Source organism: Carassius gibelio, chromosome B14, assembly GCF_023724105.1.
Source record: "Carassius gibelio isolate Cgi1373 ecotype wild population from Czech Republic chromosome B14, carGib1.2-hapl.c, whole genome shotgun sequence".
NCBI lineage: Eukaryota > Metazoa > Chordata > Actinopteri > Cypriniformes > Cyprinidae > Carassius > Carassius gibelio.
In genome coordinates this window covers 22,769,953-22,787,120 of record NC_068409.1, presented here as the reverse complement: position 1 = coordinate 22,787,120, position 17,168 = coordinate 22,769,953, and the positions used below count along the sequence as shown (strand labels likewise).

At 37.4% G+C, this 17,168-nt stretch overlaps 2 protein-coding genes across 8 annotated transcripts; one reads left to right on the top strand and one right to left on the bottom strand.

Moving 5' to 3' along the window:
* The first annotated feature begins 1,329 nt into the window (after nucleotides 1-1,329).
* Nucleotides 1,330-9,722, top strand: LOC127971976 (lysosome-associated membrane glycoprotein 2). 5 transcript variants are annotated; one of them, XM_052575332.1, is made up of 7 exons: nucleotides 1,330-1,537; nucleotides 3,173-3,433; nucleotides 3,569-3,861; nucleotides 3,987-4,124; nucleotides 4,725-4,779; nucleotides 5,182-5,352; nucleotides 8,406-9,722. In XM_052575332.1, the coding sequence occupies exons 1-7, from the start codon at nucleotides 1,345-1,347 to the stop codon at nucleotides 8,546-8,548; spliced, it is 1,254 nt and encodes a 417-aa protein (XP_052431292.1). In that variant the 5' UTR covers nucleotides 1,330-1,344; the 3' UTR covers nucleotides 8,549-9,722. The 5 variants fall into 5 exon arrangements, with proteins under 5 accessions (XP_052431292.1, XP_052431293.1, XP_052431291.1 ...); XM_052575333.1 differs by having other exon boundaries at nucleotides 3,173-3,478; nucleotides 3,614-3,861; XM_052575331.1 differs by having other exon boundaries at nucleotides 3,173-3,478.
* A 311-nt stretch (nucleotides 9,723-10,033) lies between these two features.
* atp1b4 (ATPase Na+/K+ transporting subunit beta 4) lies at nucleotides 10,034-16,211 on the bottom strand. Of its 3 annotated transcripts, XM_052575335.1 has the most exons (9): nucleotides 15,939-16,211; nucleotides 15,728-15,802; nucleotides 14,559-14,781; nucleotides 12,947-13,075; nucleotides 12,520-12,633; nucleotides 11,981-12,180; nucleotides 11,545-11,601; nucleotides 11,349-11,441; nucleotides 10,034-11,273 (listed from the first exon to the last, which is right to left on the bottom strand). In XM_052575335.1, the coding sequence occupies exons 2-9, from the start codon at nucleotides 15,791-15,793 to the stop codon at nucleotides 11,112-11,114; spliced, it is 1,044 nt and encodes a 347-aa protein (XP_052431295.1). In that variant the 5' UTR covers nucleotides 15,794-15,802; nucleotides 15,939-16,211; the 3' UTR covers nucleotides 10,034-11,111. The 3 variants fall into 3 exon arrangements, with proteins under 3 accessions (XP_052431295.1, XP_052431294.1, XP_052431296.1); XM_052575334.1 differs by having other exon boundaries at nucleotides 15,728-16,211; XM_052575336.1 differs by lacking the exons at nucleotides 15,728-15,802; nucleotides 15,939-16,211 and adding an exon at nucleotides 14,866-15,187.
* Between the last annotated feature and the right edge of the window lie 957 nt (nucleotides 16,212-17,168).

The following is a 17,168-nucleotide window of genomic DNA, read 5'->3' as shown; positions in this document are numbered from 1 at the left end:
CTGATGTTGTCTGTGGTTCAGCAAATTCCTTGACACATCTGTGTGTGGTGGCTCTTGATGCCTCAGTCCATTCCTTGTGAAGTTCACTCAAATTCTTGAATCAATTTTGCTTGACAATCCTCATAATGATGCAGTTGTTTGTGCATCTTTTTCTCCCACACTTTTTCTTTCCACTCAATTTTTAACATGCTCGGATACAGCACTCTGTGAACAGCCAGTTTCTATGTCAATGAATGTTTGTGGCTTACTCTCCTTGTGAAGGGTTTCAATGATTGTCTTCTGGACAGCTGTCATATCAGCAGTCTTCCCCATGATTGTGTAGCCTAGTGAACCAAACTAAGAGACCATTTTGAAGGCTCAGGAAACTTTTGCAGGTATTTTGAGTTGATAAGCTGATTGGCATGTCACCCTATTATAATTTGTTGAGATTTTGTTAAATGTGAACAAAAATCATCACAATTAAAAGAACCAAAGACTTAAACTACTTCAGTCTGTGTACATTGAATTTATTATTATTCACAATCTGAGTTGACTTACTGAAATAAACTTTTCCAAGACATTCTAATTTATTGAGATGCACCATAATGACAAAATGTTCCCTCTATTGGGTCACAAAACATCAGCAAGTGTTCAGTTAACATTATATTTTTTTCATGGGCTATAGTGAAAATGTTGAACAGCTTTTTTCCCCAAGTTCCCCAAATGTTATTATATTTTGTTGTTGAAAATGATTATGATACTGAACAATTGTTGCAGTACTGTTTATAATATTTACAGTTTATAATTTTCATTGTAAGTATCAATGTTAAAATTAAGCTGTTTTTTAACAGATTATTTTTCTAATTTTTCCTCAAAATCAGAGCTGAATTGTATTGAAACCAATTAGGGTCAACTGATTATCAGAAATGTAAGCATAAAAAAATCATTACATGAATAAGAAATAAGAAATAAGAAAGTGTGATTAATTATAGCCTCAGAAACTGGATGTCTTTTGGATAGAAGACTTAACTAATACTATATTTTCACACATAAAATAGCAATATTTATATAAATAGGTCAACTTTTAAATCCTCAAGCATAAGTTTTTTGAGAATAAAATATGCTAACCCTTTAAATCTGACTGAAGAAAATCAGCACCTAAAAGGAATAAATAAATGTTTTGGTATGAATTTTCTGGTATGGAATGTTGTCTTTTTTAGAAAACGTGTATAATGTGTTGTTTCATGATTTATTTATATATTTATATTTATTGCGCTCTTAAACGGTAATACAACATTTCAGTAGCTGATTTAATTACACACAGGTTTGGCAAATGAACAGTGTTGTAAACTCGACGTAAGGCCCATGTGCAGGAGGAGGAGAGTTTGGGCCAGTCATGATTTATATGAGCGCAGGTTTGAGGCTGAGCTCACAGTGCTGCTGAACCGGGTCACACTCGGTCCGGGCGTCACTTACCGTCTGTCTGCTCAGAGGAAACATCCACCCGTCGCAATGGCTGTCCGCGGTTGTTTGACCCTGCTCTTTATCCTACTGAGTGGTACGTACGACAATGTTGTTGCGTTTTTCATTTCAGACTGTGTCACTTTACAAAAGGAGATATTGGGTTTATTTTTGGGAGTTTATCGCAGGCCCACAGCAGCGCGAGACCCTGTTAGCATTAGCACTAACACGAATTCTTACCTGCGCCAGTAGAAGCACGTTAGAAAATCAGAGTGATTGTCAACTTGAGGGATAAATATTTACTATCCTTGCCTTTTTTGCAACACATTAATAAAATTCAGAGTTATCAATGTATTTAATAAATTCGTTTTTAATGGATAAACCGGTGTATAACCGTCCAGCTTCTGATGTTTAGATGCTAGATTGTTTGCGAATTAAAATTTAAAACCACAACATACGGCTAAAATAGTTTTAGGAGATGTTTTATAATTTAGTAAAATTTAAATTGTAAGTACTAAAGTTAAGTAAAAAATCGCTCTCAACCTAGCGCGCTGCTTACATGGACAACAATGTGTGCAATATTTGATGTCTAAAAATGCTGTCTAATTTAGCTTAGTGCTGTTAAAATAATCTACCGATGAATTAATCAGTGTTTACCAAATTTTGTCTGTCACAATTGTAACTTAATTTAGTGTTGAGACAGGGTAACCTGCTGTATTGTTTAGGAACACTCACTTTAACTTTTATTTTTTTAAATTCAAAATATTTTCAGCACAAAAAAAAGGAAGTTGTGACATGGATTTCTCACTTTTCAGATTTAACTTCAAGTATGTGATCCTGAAGTGCTTGTTGAGTGTGTGTTTCTCAGCTACCCTCCTTCATAATCATGTGATGGGTTTGTGTGTGAAGTACCAGGTTAATTTCATCAAACTACAGGACAGGGGACAGTCACCCAGTGTGATTATCTAAAGCCTGGCATTCATAACGCACCTAGAGTCTGAATGGTTTCTAAACCCTAGTCATTATACACTCAATGACTTTGCAAATGGTTACAGAGGGAAAAGCTGGGTGTTGCACACCAAATGGCTGAGGATCACACACACTACCTGATTATGTCATTTTAAAGCCACAAACTCAAGCAGAAACTTGAACCTTGTTGCTAAGAGATGCATGATAAAGGAAAAAGATGGGTTCTAAAAATTTGTTCAAAAGATCAAAGGGGTTTAAAATCCTCCAACTGGATTGAATCCTAGTATGACACTAAAGACCATCACACAATCTTTCTTTTTCTGTAAAATCAATTTCCTCTGAATGCCCAAAATTTTGTGGATTGGCTTTTACCTCTGGCAACTAGCATTAACTCCTAAATTGTTTAGAACAACAAAATGTGTGCTGTATCCAGCCCTTAAATCAGTTGGGTCTTAGACAAGAGCAAATACAATGCAATATTTTGAAGTGTTAGTTTACCGCCCGTCAGGAAGGAAGGTACCAGAATGTGCTGGATTGCTGTTTTTATTTCCTTACACACACAAAGGTGGTTGACAACGCTAAACCAAGCACCTCTTTCTATGTTTTTAAGCGTTTAATGACTTTGCGTTCATATTAAAACAGTTTAGCTAAACTTGATTTTGGAAGGTTGAAACAACAGGTTTGTTTATTCTCAGTGTCACACGGGGAAACCCCACCATAATGTGAAGTACAGGAAGTAACATTGTGCTTCTACCCTGTGCAGGTATTGTGCATGCTGAAGATCTGGTGACCTCATCATTACCCTCAACACAGGAGTTCAGTACAAGCATAGTCCTCTCTGGCACTTCTTCTCCAACCACCTCCAAACCCTCTTCAACTGCCGGTTCTACTGCTGTGACTACTGGTCCAACCACAACTCCATCTGCTACAGAACCTCCAACTACCCCTCGTTCCACCACAATTAAATCTACTACAGAACCTCCAACTACCCCTCGTTCCACCACAATTAAATCTACTACAGAACCTCCAACTACCCCTCGTTCCACCACAATTAAATCTACTACAGAACCTCCAACTACCCCTCGCTCCACCACAATTAAATCTACTACAGAACCTCCAACTACCCCTCGTTCCACCACAATTAAATCTACTACAGAACCTACAACTACCCCTCATTCCACCACAATTAAATATACTACAGAACCTACAACTACCCCTCATTCCACCACAATTAAATCTACTACTGAACCTCCAACTACCCCTCATCACAAAACCACGAATTCCACTACAGAAGCACCAACTACAGCGCACTCTGCTACAACCGCTCCAACTCCTCCAACCTCTCCTCCTGTTCCCAACCCAACTGTTGGAAACTACAGCGTCAAGTCAGACAATGTCACAGTCTGTCTTTTGGCAAAGATGGGCCTTCAGTTTAGTTTCAGAGTGAGTGAGGTAGGTACATAATGTCTGTGCAGAGGAACGCAAGAACTGAAATTTGTGATCCTTTAATGGATATTTGTTGTGAAAAGCTATTACTCCACTACAAATCTTTTTTTTTTTTTTTTTTCCTTGTTTAGAATTCCAGCTTTCAGACTCTTAATTTTGACCCAAGTGCTAACGTAACGGAAGTGAGTGGAACCTGTGGAAGTGGTGGCAGTGACTCTTCCCTTCTGCTGAAGTCGGAAGAAATCACCGTTCATTTTGTCTTTACAAATGTAAGTCTTTAAAGAAGAGAGTCTGATATACTGGTGACTAAAGTCCACTGAGGCAAAGGGGTAGTAGAAGTTCTTGGTTGGAATTTTTTTTTTTTATTTATTTTAAGTGCCATCTGTTGGCAACTCTTAAAAAATGTGAGTCTTTATGCTTATCTGCTTATGACCAAGTTAGGGTTATGTTTAGGTGTTGGCCTTAGTCAGGGTAGGGCCATATTTAAACTTTGACAGGAATGAAAACAAGGCTGTGACGGATTGAAGTATGATGTGTTCAGTGGATTGTATGGTATCTGAACAACATACCGAGTGTTCAGCTGAAAACAAGTAGATTAAAACCAATTTAAAAGTTGTGACTTGTTCAAAATCATAATTTGTACTTCTGTAGAGTGCATGGCATTTTTAAAGACTGTAAGTCTATTCCTCACAGCCTTGTCTTCAAATGTGTTGAATTCAATATTGCATCTAACCTGATTATAATTTATGGGGTTCGAATTGGACAGTCGTGACAAAATTGTACACATTCATGCAAAACTGCCAGTTCATAAAGTAATCACATTCTCATGATCTTGGGTTGCATCTGACTTTGGGTTTTCCTTTCCTCAGGTTTCACTGAAGTTCCGTCTACATGCTTTGACGCTCTCTGTTAAGCTTGGAACTGGTAAGGCATATTTAATGTGAAAATTAAATGCATAATCTTTTTATTCTCGTTGTTCTCATCTAAAGACAATAAGAAGCCCACAATAAGTTTCTCTATTTGTCTAAACCTAAATCTCTGAAAACTAAAATCCTCTTTTAATTCCACAGGTGAATTTAGCAATCAATTAATGAGATTAATTGAGTTTTGCTTAAGATTGCATTTAACAGTATTCAATTATTAGATTAACAAAATGAGCGTTAGATTCCAAGTATGATCTAATAATAACTGATTAAAAAATGTAAATAAACAAGTCGTGACATCAGCCCTTACCTGTGTGGTACCAATATTTTGTGCATTCTTAATGGTGTTGCATTTCTTGTCATGTAATCACATTCTGTCCTCTGATTGGTGTAACCTCAACAGGAAACTTTTTCCATGCCTCCAATAATAATCTGTCTCTGTGGGAGGCATCTGTCGGAAGCTCCTACATGTGCAAAAAAGAGCAGAGTTACAACATCACTGACAAGCTTACCCTCAACACGTTCGAGCTACAAGTGCAGCCCTTTGCTGTCCAGAACAACAAGTTTAACGCCGGTATGTATTCGTTTGTAAAAATAAAGCTGAGGTAATTCTCATCAAAGGTAATTCTACAGCATATTTATAACTCCTAACTGAACTCTGTCCTTCTTAGTTCTGTAATTTACCAGCTACTTTGCTACTCACCACAGCTCAAGAAGCATTGCTATTCAGAGTGGTGCGAAAAGCCACTTAGCTTTCCAGCACTTTAGTATTAATTTAGAAACTTGGGGCCCTTCTCGCATCTGATAACTAATTCTGATAAGCCCATGGTTTCTGGTGTTCATTATCACATGTGACCTACTGCACCAAGTTCATGAAAGGATGTACAAAGATGTAGGCCTATATGCAAAACCAAATTACATGACAAACACGGTTGAATGAAGAGTCTAAAAAAATCCTGCCCAAACTGATCCTGACACCTTGGAGTTCAAATTACTATTGTAGTCTTAATGCGAGACAAGAGCATAAGGTTTAAATTTTTTTTTTTTTTTTTTTTTGGCAACACTTAACTATAGTCATCTAATGTTAACATGAAACCAACAATGAAAAATACTTTTATGGCATTACTTTAATTTAAACAAAGCAGTATGCTAATATTACTGAATGGACCTGAGCTACTATAAACTGATTAGTTATCTATCTTTAATGTTAAAGCTGAATAATTCTGTAAAGGCTCAGAAATGGCCCTGTTTTACCGGATCAAGTGTCTGTGACTTATGTCTTTGAGAGTATCTGCAGTGGTGTTGATGAGAAGATCGCCGCTTCATCTTACGTTCATGTTCTCTTTGTCTGCAGCCCATGAATGTTCAATGGATGACACCAGCCTCTTAATCCCAATCATTGTTGGTGCCGCTCTTGCCGGTTTGATTTTCATTGTTGTGATTGCATACGTGATTGGTCGAAGAAGGACCTATGCTGGATATCAAACACTGTAATGCAGCAAAATCACAGCATCAAATCCTGGGTGGTTTAAGGGACGCACAAGCCTGTTCCTGGACCATTATAAATATTGTGGGTTTTTGTGCAATCTCAATTGGCCATCAGTCAATCCATCAGTCCTTAAACTGCAATTTATTGAAAAGATACAGTGGCACTCCAGGACCAGAGCTTCCTATTGTGAACTAAGCCCCCCAATTGTGTTGTGAAGTAAGTGCATGGTCTGTTTGTGTTTTGGCTTAAAGCACCACTCATTTCATTTCTTAAAATGCAAATTACTGCTAAAGTCACAGTACATTTCTATTTTTTTTTTTTTTTTTATATTCTGAATCGAAGAACAAAAGTTTCATAGATCTTGGTCCTGGCCAATTTCAATGCTCAATCTTGGACCTTGCACTTGCTTCTTTAGACATAATTTTTTTTTCCCGTTTCCATCTATCATAACCGTATCGACCGCTGTAAACTGAAACTGCTTTATATTCACCTGTCTTGCAGCTTTTGAGTTAAATATTAAAATTAATTCCAGAAACAGGCTGTTACTCTAACATTTATTGAAATCCGGTGTTTTTGCATGATGTTGGTTGTCCTGTATTCAGAGCAGCTGTGAGGGTAAAAACCATTTAAACATGCTGGACGTCCCGTTCAAACAATTGAATTTCTAGAACAGGAAAACAAGTGCTTGAACGATTGAAATACATGACAAGCATTTTAAAAATGCAGACCATTGTAATAGATGTAGGCCTGGTGTATTTGAGTGACCCTTCGTGTAAAGCACAATACAAAGAAAAGCTAACTGGCATTTAAATGCTGTTACAAAATAGTTTTGGTAATGTTTGATTACCCTTTACTGGGGTTTGAAAAGGGACAATTATAAATCCACCATCTAGTCAGGTACTCCTCAATTTTGAATTCAAGCCTGAAAGATGCGTTCTGCTTTTTGCTAACTGTGAACTGTATTTGCTGCAAGTTACTTTTGCACCTGTTTGAATTGTCTTTAGTAGCGGCAGTGGGATATAATTTTTTTTGTATTTTTTTTGTTACATTTTGACATGTTTTCAGTTGCTGAGCATTTTCAGAATTAGTCATTTGCTTTCTCGTGTCTCTCCTAGGTTTAAGGTTTTATTTTATTTATACCTGTTTTTGTTTTCCTCTTTATTTCCAGTGACTTTTTCACTGTTTATGCACTTCTAATTTAGTCTATGCAGCACCCACACAATCATTTGTAAGAGTTTCACCATAGCCAGGACAAACTAAACCTTCAAAACTGGATATTTTGTGCCTTGCTTAATACTGTTACTTGTGCTAGCCATCCAATCAGTTACATGAATTACTTGTAAAATAAAGATGGATTTTTTTTTTTTTTTTTTTTTTCATTCCTCTGAGCATACTTGTGTGAAGTTTTCTGCTTGCAGACTTGTAAAAAAAAAAAAAGGGATTCCTTATCTGACTGCCCCAAACATTTGATGTGTTTCATGAGATTTGGTTGTTTCGTTTTTGCAATGGAATGGCTTTGTTTTAATGGGCTTTTAGCTTCAATAAATGGAGTAAGACAATTGTGTAGAACATTAAAAGCTGTGTGGGCCATCTTTTCAGTCTTCCTTAACTGCCTTTGCTAATATCAAAAGATTTGTTTCAGATCGGTTTCAACTGCAGTTTGACACATTATTGCAGTTTCTCTTGGTTTTGTTTGTTTTCCCTCATTCATTTTATTTTCAGCGGAGGATTGAGTCGCAGATTAGCCTGATAACTTCATTGTCCCTGTAACAGCGGGAATTGCTCTGTCTGTCCTCATTATTATTGTCTTACTGGCCTATCTGATTGGAAGAAAGAGAAGTCAGACCTCTGGCTATGAGCAGTTTGATTAATAATATAAATCTGAGAATATATAAGCATCCACAAGTTCAAGTTATTTTGGTTTATGTACACAAATTCTTTTGAAACCAGTTTCATATTTCAAATAGGAATACATTAAAGTGGTGGTTTTTTTTTTTTTTATAAGGTGCCTATTCTGCATCGATCTGACTGAATTGTGAGTCCTGTTGTGGTTAACAATCTTTTGAGTGCCTAACAGAACTGTTATTTCTGCATTAACTCACTTACCCTCCCTCCCTCTCTTTCTCCCTTTCTCCCAGCGGAGGAATGCTTTCTGGATTCTGATTTGAGTTTTCTTGTGCCCGTTGCTGTGGGTGTGGCTCTCAGCTTCCTAATCATCCTAGTACTTATCTCTTACCTGATTGGCCGACGGAAGAGTCGCACTGGCTACCAGTCTGTATAACAACCCAAGCTGCTGCTGTCTTACCTCTAACCCCGGCTTGTCCTTCACCATTTATATTTGCTCCTCTCTCTTCTGGTCCTGTTGGCTTCCTCTTTTGCCCTGCAATCTGCTCGACTCTCCTCATCTGGCAGCGCTAACTGCTGATGACACCCCTATTTCTAACACATTCAATTGCATAATTATATCATTACTACATAATTGTATCTCTGAGCTCTAATCATTTCCTGTGTGCGATTTAAACGTTTAATGAATGATGTGGTAAATTTCTGCTTGAATACACTTGAGACAAAGATCGACTGGCATGATTCACTTATTTAGTGTAAGCACAGACTGTCTAAAGTCGTCTGGCATTGCACTGTACATTAAATGCATGGGGAAAATAATTATTATTCCTCCTTTTATGGGAGTTTTGGTTTTTCTTGCTCTAAGGATGCTCAGTTCTGGTTGCTGTAACTTCTATTCCTGTGAACTCTTATGAATGAGTGATGCAATTTTTGAATTGGGAGTCTTTTGAGTTTATTAACCATTGAATGTAAATGCTCAATTAGTTCTGTGATTTGTACTCTTGTGGATAAGTTATTGCTGAAATTAAGGGTGAAAAGTATCCTGGTGTAATATCTTAATCAGCAGAGCTAATAAGTCACACTATTGCACTTAGCACATTGAATTAAAAAGAGACACTATTTTTTGTGACATTACCAGCATTGAATATCAAGATTTTGTTGATCACGCTTTTGTTGATTTTCTTTAGGTCCCTCTCAGGGAGTGTAGAAAGTGTTACAACAGGCTTGTTAGTACAGGGGTTTGTGGATTTTAGTTTGTCATTTCTCTGGACACATGCATACAATGTACAAAATACACCATTTGTAAGACCAAAGCTACAAGTTCCTGTGTATTGTCAGTCTGCTCTGCATAGTGACAATACTAATGTGTCCTAAACAATTCATTTGTATACGGTCTTGTTTTTCATAGACCCCCCCCCCCCCTCCCCAAAAAAAGGTTTTAGCTATTAAAACGAACACGAAGAAAGAATCTCATTGTTGTACTATAGTGTGCCTTTTAGTCACATTTCTTTGTTCCTTCTCTGTAAGACCTTAATCTGTCAGGTTAAGAATGTTGGTTCAAGTTTCAAAGTGGAAAAGATTTCAATAAAATGGCTTTTTTTGTTTTTGTACAGTAGTCTTCCTCTCTTTTTGTCTTCTCGCTCTGATCTTGGTTTAAGAATTTCAGCAGAACATGTTGATGGACTGATGGACTTAATACTAGAAGCATCTCACTTGGGCCTGCATGTTACAGTAAGATCTGCCTATTACTGAATGCACAAACGTGTTTGAGTTTAGTTATAGTTTCAATTCAGAAGATTGTAAAATAACGTTTTGTAATTTATTCCAAGTGGCCATCTCAAGCAGTTTTTAAATTCCAGACAATATCATGCACGTCACAGCTGATTTGGTTTTAAAGAGAATGGAAAAGTGATCAGAAAGGTTTGATTCCGTTAATTCTCATCCATCTTTATTGTCTAAAACATGAGTGCATTTAAAAACATGAGCTGACAAATCTTTGTCAGCCAGTGGATATTTCAATGCTTTACTGAATAACAAAGATGTGCACTTAACCAATTAACATAACACTACTACACTTTGTAACTGTTTGTACCATGTCAATATATTCATATACAATTAATAAATAATACTGTTGAAATCCTCCTTACAGGCAATTGAGCAGATATTTTCACTCAGAGATGAATTATGTGACTATTTAGTTTTTTTTTTGTTTGTTTTGTTTTTAAAGAAGTGTCGGTTGCATGATTGACAAAAGAAAGATCAACTACTATTTCATTATGGAGCTTTGTGAAAATGATGAAATGGGATTTCTGTCTCACATTTCAGTAAAATACATTTGCCTCTGAATTCAAAATTTAGTTGCACATACAAAAGAAAATGAAATTTAGTCCAAACATGTACAATCAATTATTAATTGTGATAGTTATTCAATTAAATTAACAAGCAAAAGGATAATGTTAAGCAGTTCTCTGACTTATTCTTCATCCAGAGGGGTAATTTATAGGAGACTGACTTAACAGAGTAAAATCATAAAAATAAAATTGTTCCGTTTTAATTTGTTATATACACATCTGACTTAGCAAAAGAGCTGATCAATAAAGGTTAAATAAATGTTAATTCTACAATCTACACAGATCTAGAGAATTTTTTGCCTGCATCTCACTTTAGACCATACGTTTGAGTGATTATGCCTCAATAGCTATAATTGCAACCTACATACAGTATTTGGACATGTATTCATATTTCATTTCATCCTATAATGAAATCCAGGCAGGTGTCAGTCTCTAGCGGCTGATCTATGAATCTCAGTCTTTGTTTACTGGGAAATTCCTTGTTTGAAAAAGTAGTGTAGTAACACAGCTCTGACAAAAATAGCACAGTGGCTGCCGGAGGCATAATCAGAGACCTAATGGGTAAAGACAACACCCAGTGTGCTATTTCATTTATTATAACGTACTCTTGAGAATTTTAATTTCGATTTCTCTAGGTCTACTGCCACCCTACGCACCCACTTCTAGAGTGAAAGACACACTACCCAGGAAACGGTCGGTTGCTGAATCGTTGATGATGCCCTTGCCGTTTAGTTTGCATTGAATGTGTAGTTGGGTGTCATACTTGACACTGGGAAAGCGCACAGCCACCAGAGGGGAAGAGTAGTTCACCTGTTGGTAGAAATAATGAGAAATGCTATAAAGTCATAAGGAATTCTGGGATAAATGTTATGTAGGATCACTTACATGTCTCAGTTTCCCATAATAGGGATAGTACCGCAAATTAAAGATATTTTCTGGAAAAAACTGGACTTCTCCTAGGCCTTCAGTTGACCCTTTCTGGAAAAACATTGGAGAAATTCAAAATTGTCACAGTTTAATGACAAATACTGCAAAGAAACTGGGTTGTTATTTTATTTAGTTACTAGTCATTAATTGTTACCTTAACTCCACATGTAACATTTACTGGAGTGCCTTGACCAGGCAGATACCCGAGAATCTGTCACAACAGAAAACAGTCAAGTGTCTGACATATCACTTGATCACTTAATCTTAATACTTCAATTTGTTCATTTAGTCATTGCTTATTTTAACCATAAGATGGCACTAGAACCTCAGAGATTTATTTATTCTTTTTTGGAGAGGTTTTGTTCTTCAAACAAAAAATATTTGAAGAGTTCAGATGCAAAGCAGCTAAGTGCCTTTTGAAATCGTCTTCCAAAATGATCATTTTTCTAGGTTCAGTTGTCTAGGTTCAGTAATTTATTTGCCATTAAAGTGAAACATGAACATAAATACAGGAGCCTGAGAAAAATACTCATTTTTGAAGACACTTTCAGACAGAGCTTAGTGACTTGTATATTACATTATAATCTCACCCGATTCATTTTGACGAGGATGCAGGGTTTTCCCTTTGAATAGCCAAAATCTTTGTCCTTCATGCCGGAGCATTCACCCAGCCAGGACCTCTTAAACTGACATGCCTTGCGCTCGGCACTCTCCTCTAAGTCATCTTGCATGAAATACGAATTTCGTTCACAGTTAATGTTCCGCCTGTCCTGCACTCCGTCATCATAGGCTGAGCACAGCCACAGCGGGAAACCGTAATAAAAGGGATGGAAGAGAAAAAAGAGAGAGAGAGGGAGCATAAAATAACCAAACAATGGCTGTTGCCCTGCCTGGCCTCTACAACTTACAGGCCAGCACAAAAAGTGGGGCCCTGGCAGCACTGAGCAGTTATACTGAGCGCACAAAAGGGTTTCCCTCCTTGTCAGTATTTCTATAGACTGCAGGACTTGTTAAACAGTGTGCTGGAGCGATTTGAATCTGTGCCCGCTGAACAGAAAATGTATCTTCTCTATTAAAGAGTGTAAGACCAAACTCAATAAGCTTAGATGTTCACTCATCCAGGACTCACGTTTCAGATGGGCTTCCAGTGCTTTCGCATACTTCCTCCACGAGCTTCGGTTAGAGGCGTTGAAAGCAATGTCAAACCCATGAGCTACATCTACATGAGGAAACATAGTCATACCTGCCGGGAGAAAGAGACGATTTTGAAGTGTAGTGAAAAAAAAAAACAGGTATAAGACTGTTTTATATACTTATATAGGATTTATTTTATAATAATGATAAATTATTTTATATAATTATTTTTTATATTTTTTTTTTGTTTATTATTATTTTAAAAATATTATTTTTAAATAATTTACAATTGTAGATTTTACATTAATTTATATTAAAAATAATAATAATAATAATAAAAAAGATTTACAATAATAATTATTCAACATTTTTTATATATAGTCTTTGAATATTCACAAAGTAAAATGTAATTTTTTTCCAACCTGGTGGCATCACTCTGTCATTGTATGTGGGAGCATACGGACTAATTGACCACATCAGGCAGCACATACAACCAGCAAACATAGCCGCAAGGAAAATGTATAATGCTGAGTAGAAGAGCAAAATAAGGCCTGAAAAAAAAGAAACAGAAAATAGTGATGAGTAAAGCAGGATTGCATTGATGAAACCTCTTTAAATCAGTTAGAATATCTGATTTACATAAGTTAGACAATTGAAATGCAATCAGGATGATATTTTTCATATAGGAATTTCTTTCTTATGTATGTATTGATTTAGTTGTCCATTCAAATACTAAACCTTATGTTAATCCTTCATTCACAAAAAAAAAAAATTCCATTGTGAAAGTGTTCAAAACACTAATGTCAATGAATCTTATCATATGAGACCCCCCCCAAAAAAACCTTCCTGCCACAACTTTAAATTGTCAGTTCATTAACAGCTGATCAAATGGGACGTGTCCTCAAACTAATCGGCTTTTGCTGTGCAGACAATTTTGCAGTGACTAGCTGCAAGCCTGTCCACAAAGCCCTTTCTGTTTGAGCCTGGTGAAAATTCTCCCAGCTGTCCTTTCACTCAGGAACACAGTGAACCTCCGGTTGCCATCACAGTGACGGTCTTTTGCAGCCATACAGAGCCACAGCCAGCTCCAAGGAGCCCGATCACCCCATTCTGGCATTGTGGGGCCTCTGCACTCTCCTTTCATGGGACATGCATCACAGCACTCCAGCAGCCCCTCCCCTGCGCTAAGGAAGACTACGGCTGTTTATTTAATCCACCTCCAGCACATTCCCCATCGTATCATGCCAATGTAATGCATAGAGATGTTGCATTATGACAAACGCTCAACATGGGACATTGTTGCAATGAGATTTCCCTCTGTATCCCCAGGAGACTTTCGTATTGCTATTAAGAGCACTCGTCCTGATGGTAATTTGCTGTGTTGCTTAGCATCGGGATGTTTAGCGGCGGATGGCGAATGGCTGCTCTGTCTGCATCAGACGTCTTCAGGAAATGCTCGCTGACAAAAAAGGCTACATTTTAAGTTGTGCCGTAGATCTGAGAGCGTGTTGGAGGAGATCTGGAGTTCAAGGGAGTTTTGGGAAAGAGGGAGAGGAAAGCACGGTAGGGGTAAATGGAATGTGATCCCGGGCCAGTGAAGGGACTGTGACATTCGCTCTCCCACTGAGGACCATTCCCCAGGCAGTCTGTTTTTGTCAAGATGTCTCTAAGCTATCTGTGCACCTATGTAAACACTTAGTTTGAACATGCACACACACACACATGCACCCACAGTGACAGAGTGTACATCCACACACACTTGAGCGAGCAGAAGCATAGTTCATCACCCCTCATCCCTGCAACTCATTCCCATAACTCCAATAAAAATGGAAAATAATCAGCAAAAACAACAAGCAGTAGTCTCACTTGCCTTTTCTTATATGGCAAGATTAAACATCACTAATTAAAGACTTAGTTTACAGTCCAAGTATAATTTGGATGCGTTCCTTCACCCACAGACAAATGCCCTTTGTTTTGCCATTGAAATAGGTATCTTGTTGTGTACATTTAAAACAATTTTGTCTTGTTACTCACTCCAGCTCTTCCCTGAGCGGCCCATAAACTCCTTAGTCTCTGCGTTCCATAAGTAAGTCTTTAAGTCATCGATTTTCTCATGCAGCGTCCTCTTGGGCTTTGGCTTGGGCTTCCATTTCTCAAAGTTAAGGTCGTCCTGCTCCAGAGGCTGATGTTCTACCAGTCCTTCTTGTTCCACTTCCATGGCCTCAGCTAGTTCGTGTTTATGAAGTGATCCTGCACGCTAAAAACAATATGGAAAGTTAATAAAGAAGTACGTTATGAATCACATTAGTAAAAAAAAAAAAAAGACCACCTAAAAACTCACTTTAATGTAGATGATATTGTCTCTTAAAGATTAATGGAATGCTAGGAGAAGGGTTAGAAAAATATTTAGCTTCAAAAACGTGAAAAGCAAGTGCATGAAAGCGGTGTGAATGAAAGACGTCTCACAGTCCCATTGATCTATGAGAGGCAGAAGAGGACCCACACACTCGCTGACCCATGTTGGGAGATCTAACCCCTCACAGCTGCACAAGATCTGCAGGGTCACTCTTCAGCCAGATGTTACACACTCATTCTCAATATCAAGACACACACAAAATTGTGCTTTTAAAAACTGTAAAGTTCGAAACAATAAGGGTTTGGTATGTTAACATTAGCTGAAAAAGAATATTCAATCCAGATTAAAATTAATTTCTATATAGAAACATTTCACATTTTATAAACATTTACTACTGTATTGTGAATGAACATGAAATGTAAATTGTTCGTGATGCCTAATCCATTAAATAATGTTAATTCAAGCTTAATTGCAATATGTTGCCTTAAAACTACTTTTTTGACAGGAAATTGACTTAATATTAACTGTCATATTTGTTATTTAATGACTGATTCAACCTGCTTACATCAATAAAAGTAATTTTTAACAACCAGCTCAAGTAGAAAAAGCTCAAGTAGTAAATTATGATGAGTAGGTGAAAAACTTGGGTGACACAGATTTACTGTACAAGTAATGAGTAAAAATTGTATAGGCTATACTAGACCAACAACTGGGTAATAGCCTATCCTATTATTAGTTTACTATTATATATTGTACCTAGCTCTAAATCCAGCAAGGAATGGTCATTACAGTTCCCTAATCAAAAGTAACCACATAACTCTGGTTTATTATGGTTATGGTCACTTGCCAGTTTTGAAACTTTGTCTTCCAGGAGCAGGTCCTCCGCCCCTCCCTCGGTAGAGTCGCGCTCCATGATCTCTCACTGAAGAATAAAGGTACTTGTTAAACCAATCACATATACGAACGGTCCAGGCGATTTAATGAGAGATTTCAGTCCACAAATAAAGTCTGCAGCAGTCCAGGAAAGTCAAATACTGTGTGAAATAAAATTTTTATGCCTTTTTTTATAGTGAAGAGAGGATGAGAGAATATTTCGATGTCTTCTGTAAAGAAAAATGGGGAGGGGAGAGCCTTAGGAAAAACTTTTATATTTAAAGTTCCCCTCAGAAATAAAGTCTTGATGAATGCACTGAGGCGATGTCTTCAGGCTCAACAAACGTTAATTCTGTTCAAGAACTGTTCTTGGATTTCACTGAGTTTTCTTCTTCCAGCGGATGTTGGGTGCGGAGGAGCTTCTCGCTAGGAGTCGAGCATCATAGTGAATGAAGTTGAGCTAGAGAGGGAAAGTGGGGGTGGGATACAAAGTGGACTTTTTTTTCTTGGCAGCAGCTTCGTTTAGTGGAATTCTGCACACGCACACCACATAGTCTCATTGTCTGCTGAAACAAGCTCTATGCAAAGACCCACAGCTTTATCCGTTTCTGTTCTGATCTACATTTGCCGTTGTCAATCACTTGGTACGGCATCAGCAAATACATTAGGACAGTGAGGTTTAGTATGCAGGACCCTTCACTAAACAATCCCCATTGACTCGCTGGGCTGTTCAACTGGGGAGAGTTTTCACGCGCATTACATAACGCATTAAAGAGACAAACGCAGAATTGTGAAATATGTGCAGCCTTGGTCTGGGCTGGCGTCAAAAGCGTAATAAATTCACAAAGTTGACATCAAGCTTAATATTTGTACACACATCACGTTGAGCTCCGTGAAGCCGCTGAGTTTTTTAAACCTGAAAGGAAATCGCGTCATGGAAAATTCGGTCTTGTTTGGTTCTTTCTTCTTTCTTTGGTGAAGAGCAGGTCATTCAAAGAAAGACAATCAAGGACTGAAACGAGCAGATGCAATCATTTAATTTGTGACAAAACAGGCTGGAGGAATAGAGATCAATATTTAATGTAGCGTTTTATTTCTTTAAATTTTTACACAAACAAACAAAACTTAATTATGCTCGTTTTGGTAAAAATGAAAGGCGATCTAAAAGTCCATTAAATTCTATTCAGTTAGGCTAAATACAACCAGCCTGTGTGAAATAGGCATATGTTGCTGTGGGAGCAGCATTTGTGTTACCAAAAAACTAAGTATAACTCAAACTATTCCTTTAACTGCACACACATTTGAACTCTGCAACATTCAATTACTTATCATTTATTCAATCACTATACATTTATTTATTTATGTGTGTGTGTGTGTGCGCGCGCGTGCGCGCGTGTTTGTGTGTGTGTGTGTGT

Coding starts and splice junctions, on each gene's coding strand:
- atp1b4 (XM_052575334.1), bottom strand. CDS start 15,793: ATGGAGCGCGACTCTACCGAGGGAGGGGCGGAGGACCTGCTCCTGGAA. Junction 13,076..14,558: donor CCGCTCAGGGAAGAGCTGGA/GTGAGTAACAAG, acceptor CTTTTTTTTCAG/GCCTTATTTTGCTCTTCTAC. Junction 12,634..12,946: donor TGACAGAGTGATGCCACCAG/GTTGGAAAAAAA, acceptor TTCTCCCGGCAG/GTATGACTATGTTTCCTCAT.
- LOC127971976 (XM_052575329.1), top strand. CDS start 1,345: ATGTGCAGGAGGAGGAGAGTTTGGGCCAGTCATGATTTATATGAGCGC. Junction 4,125..4,724: donor TTCATTTTGTCTTTACAAAT/GTAAGTCTTTAA, acceptor TCCTTTCCTCAG/GTTTCACTGAAGTTCCGTCT. Junction 5,353..6,132: donor GAACAACAAGTTTAACGCCG/GTATGTATTCGT, acceptor CTTTGTCTGCAG/CCCATGAATGTTCAATGGAT.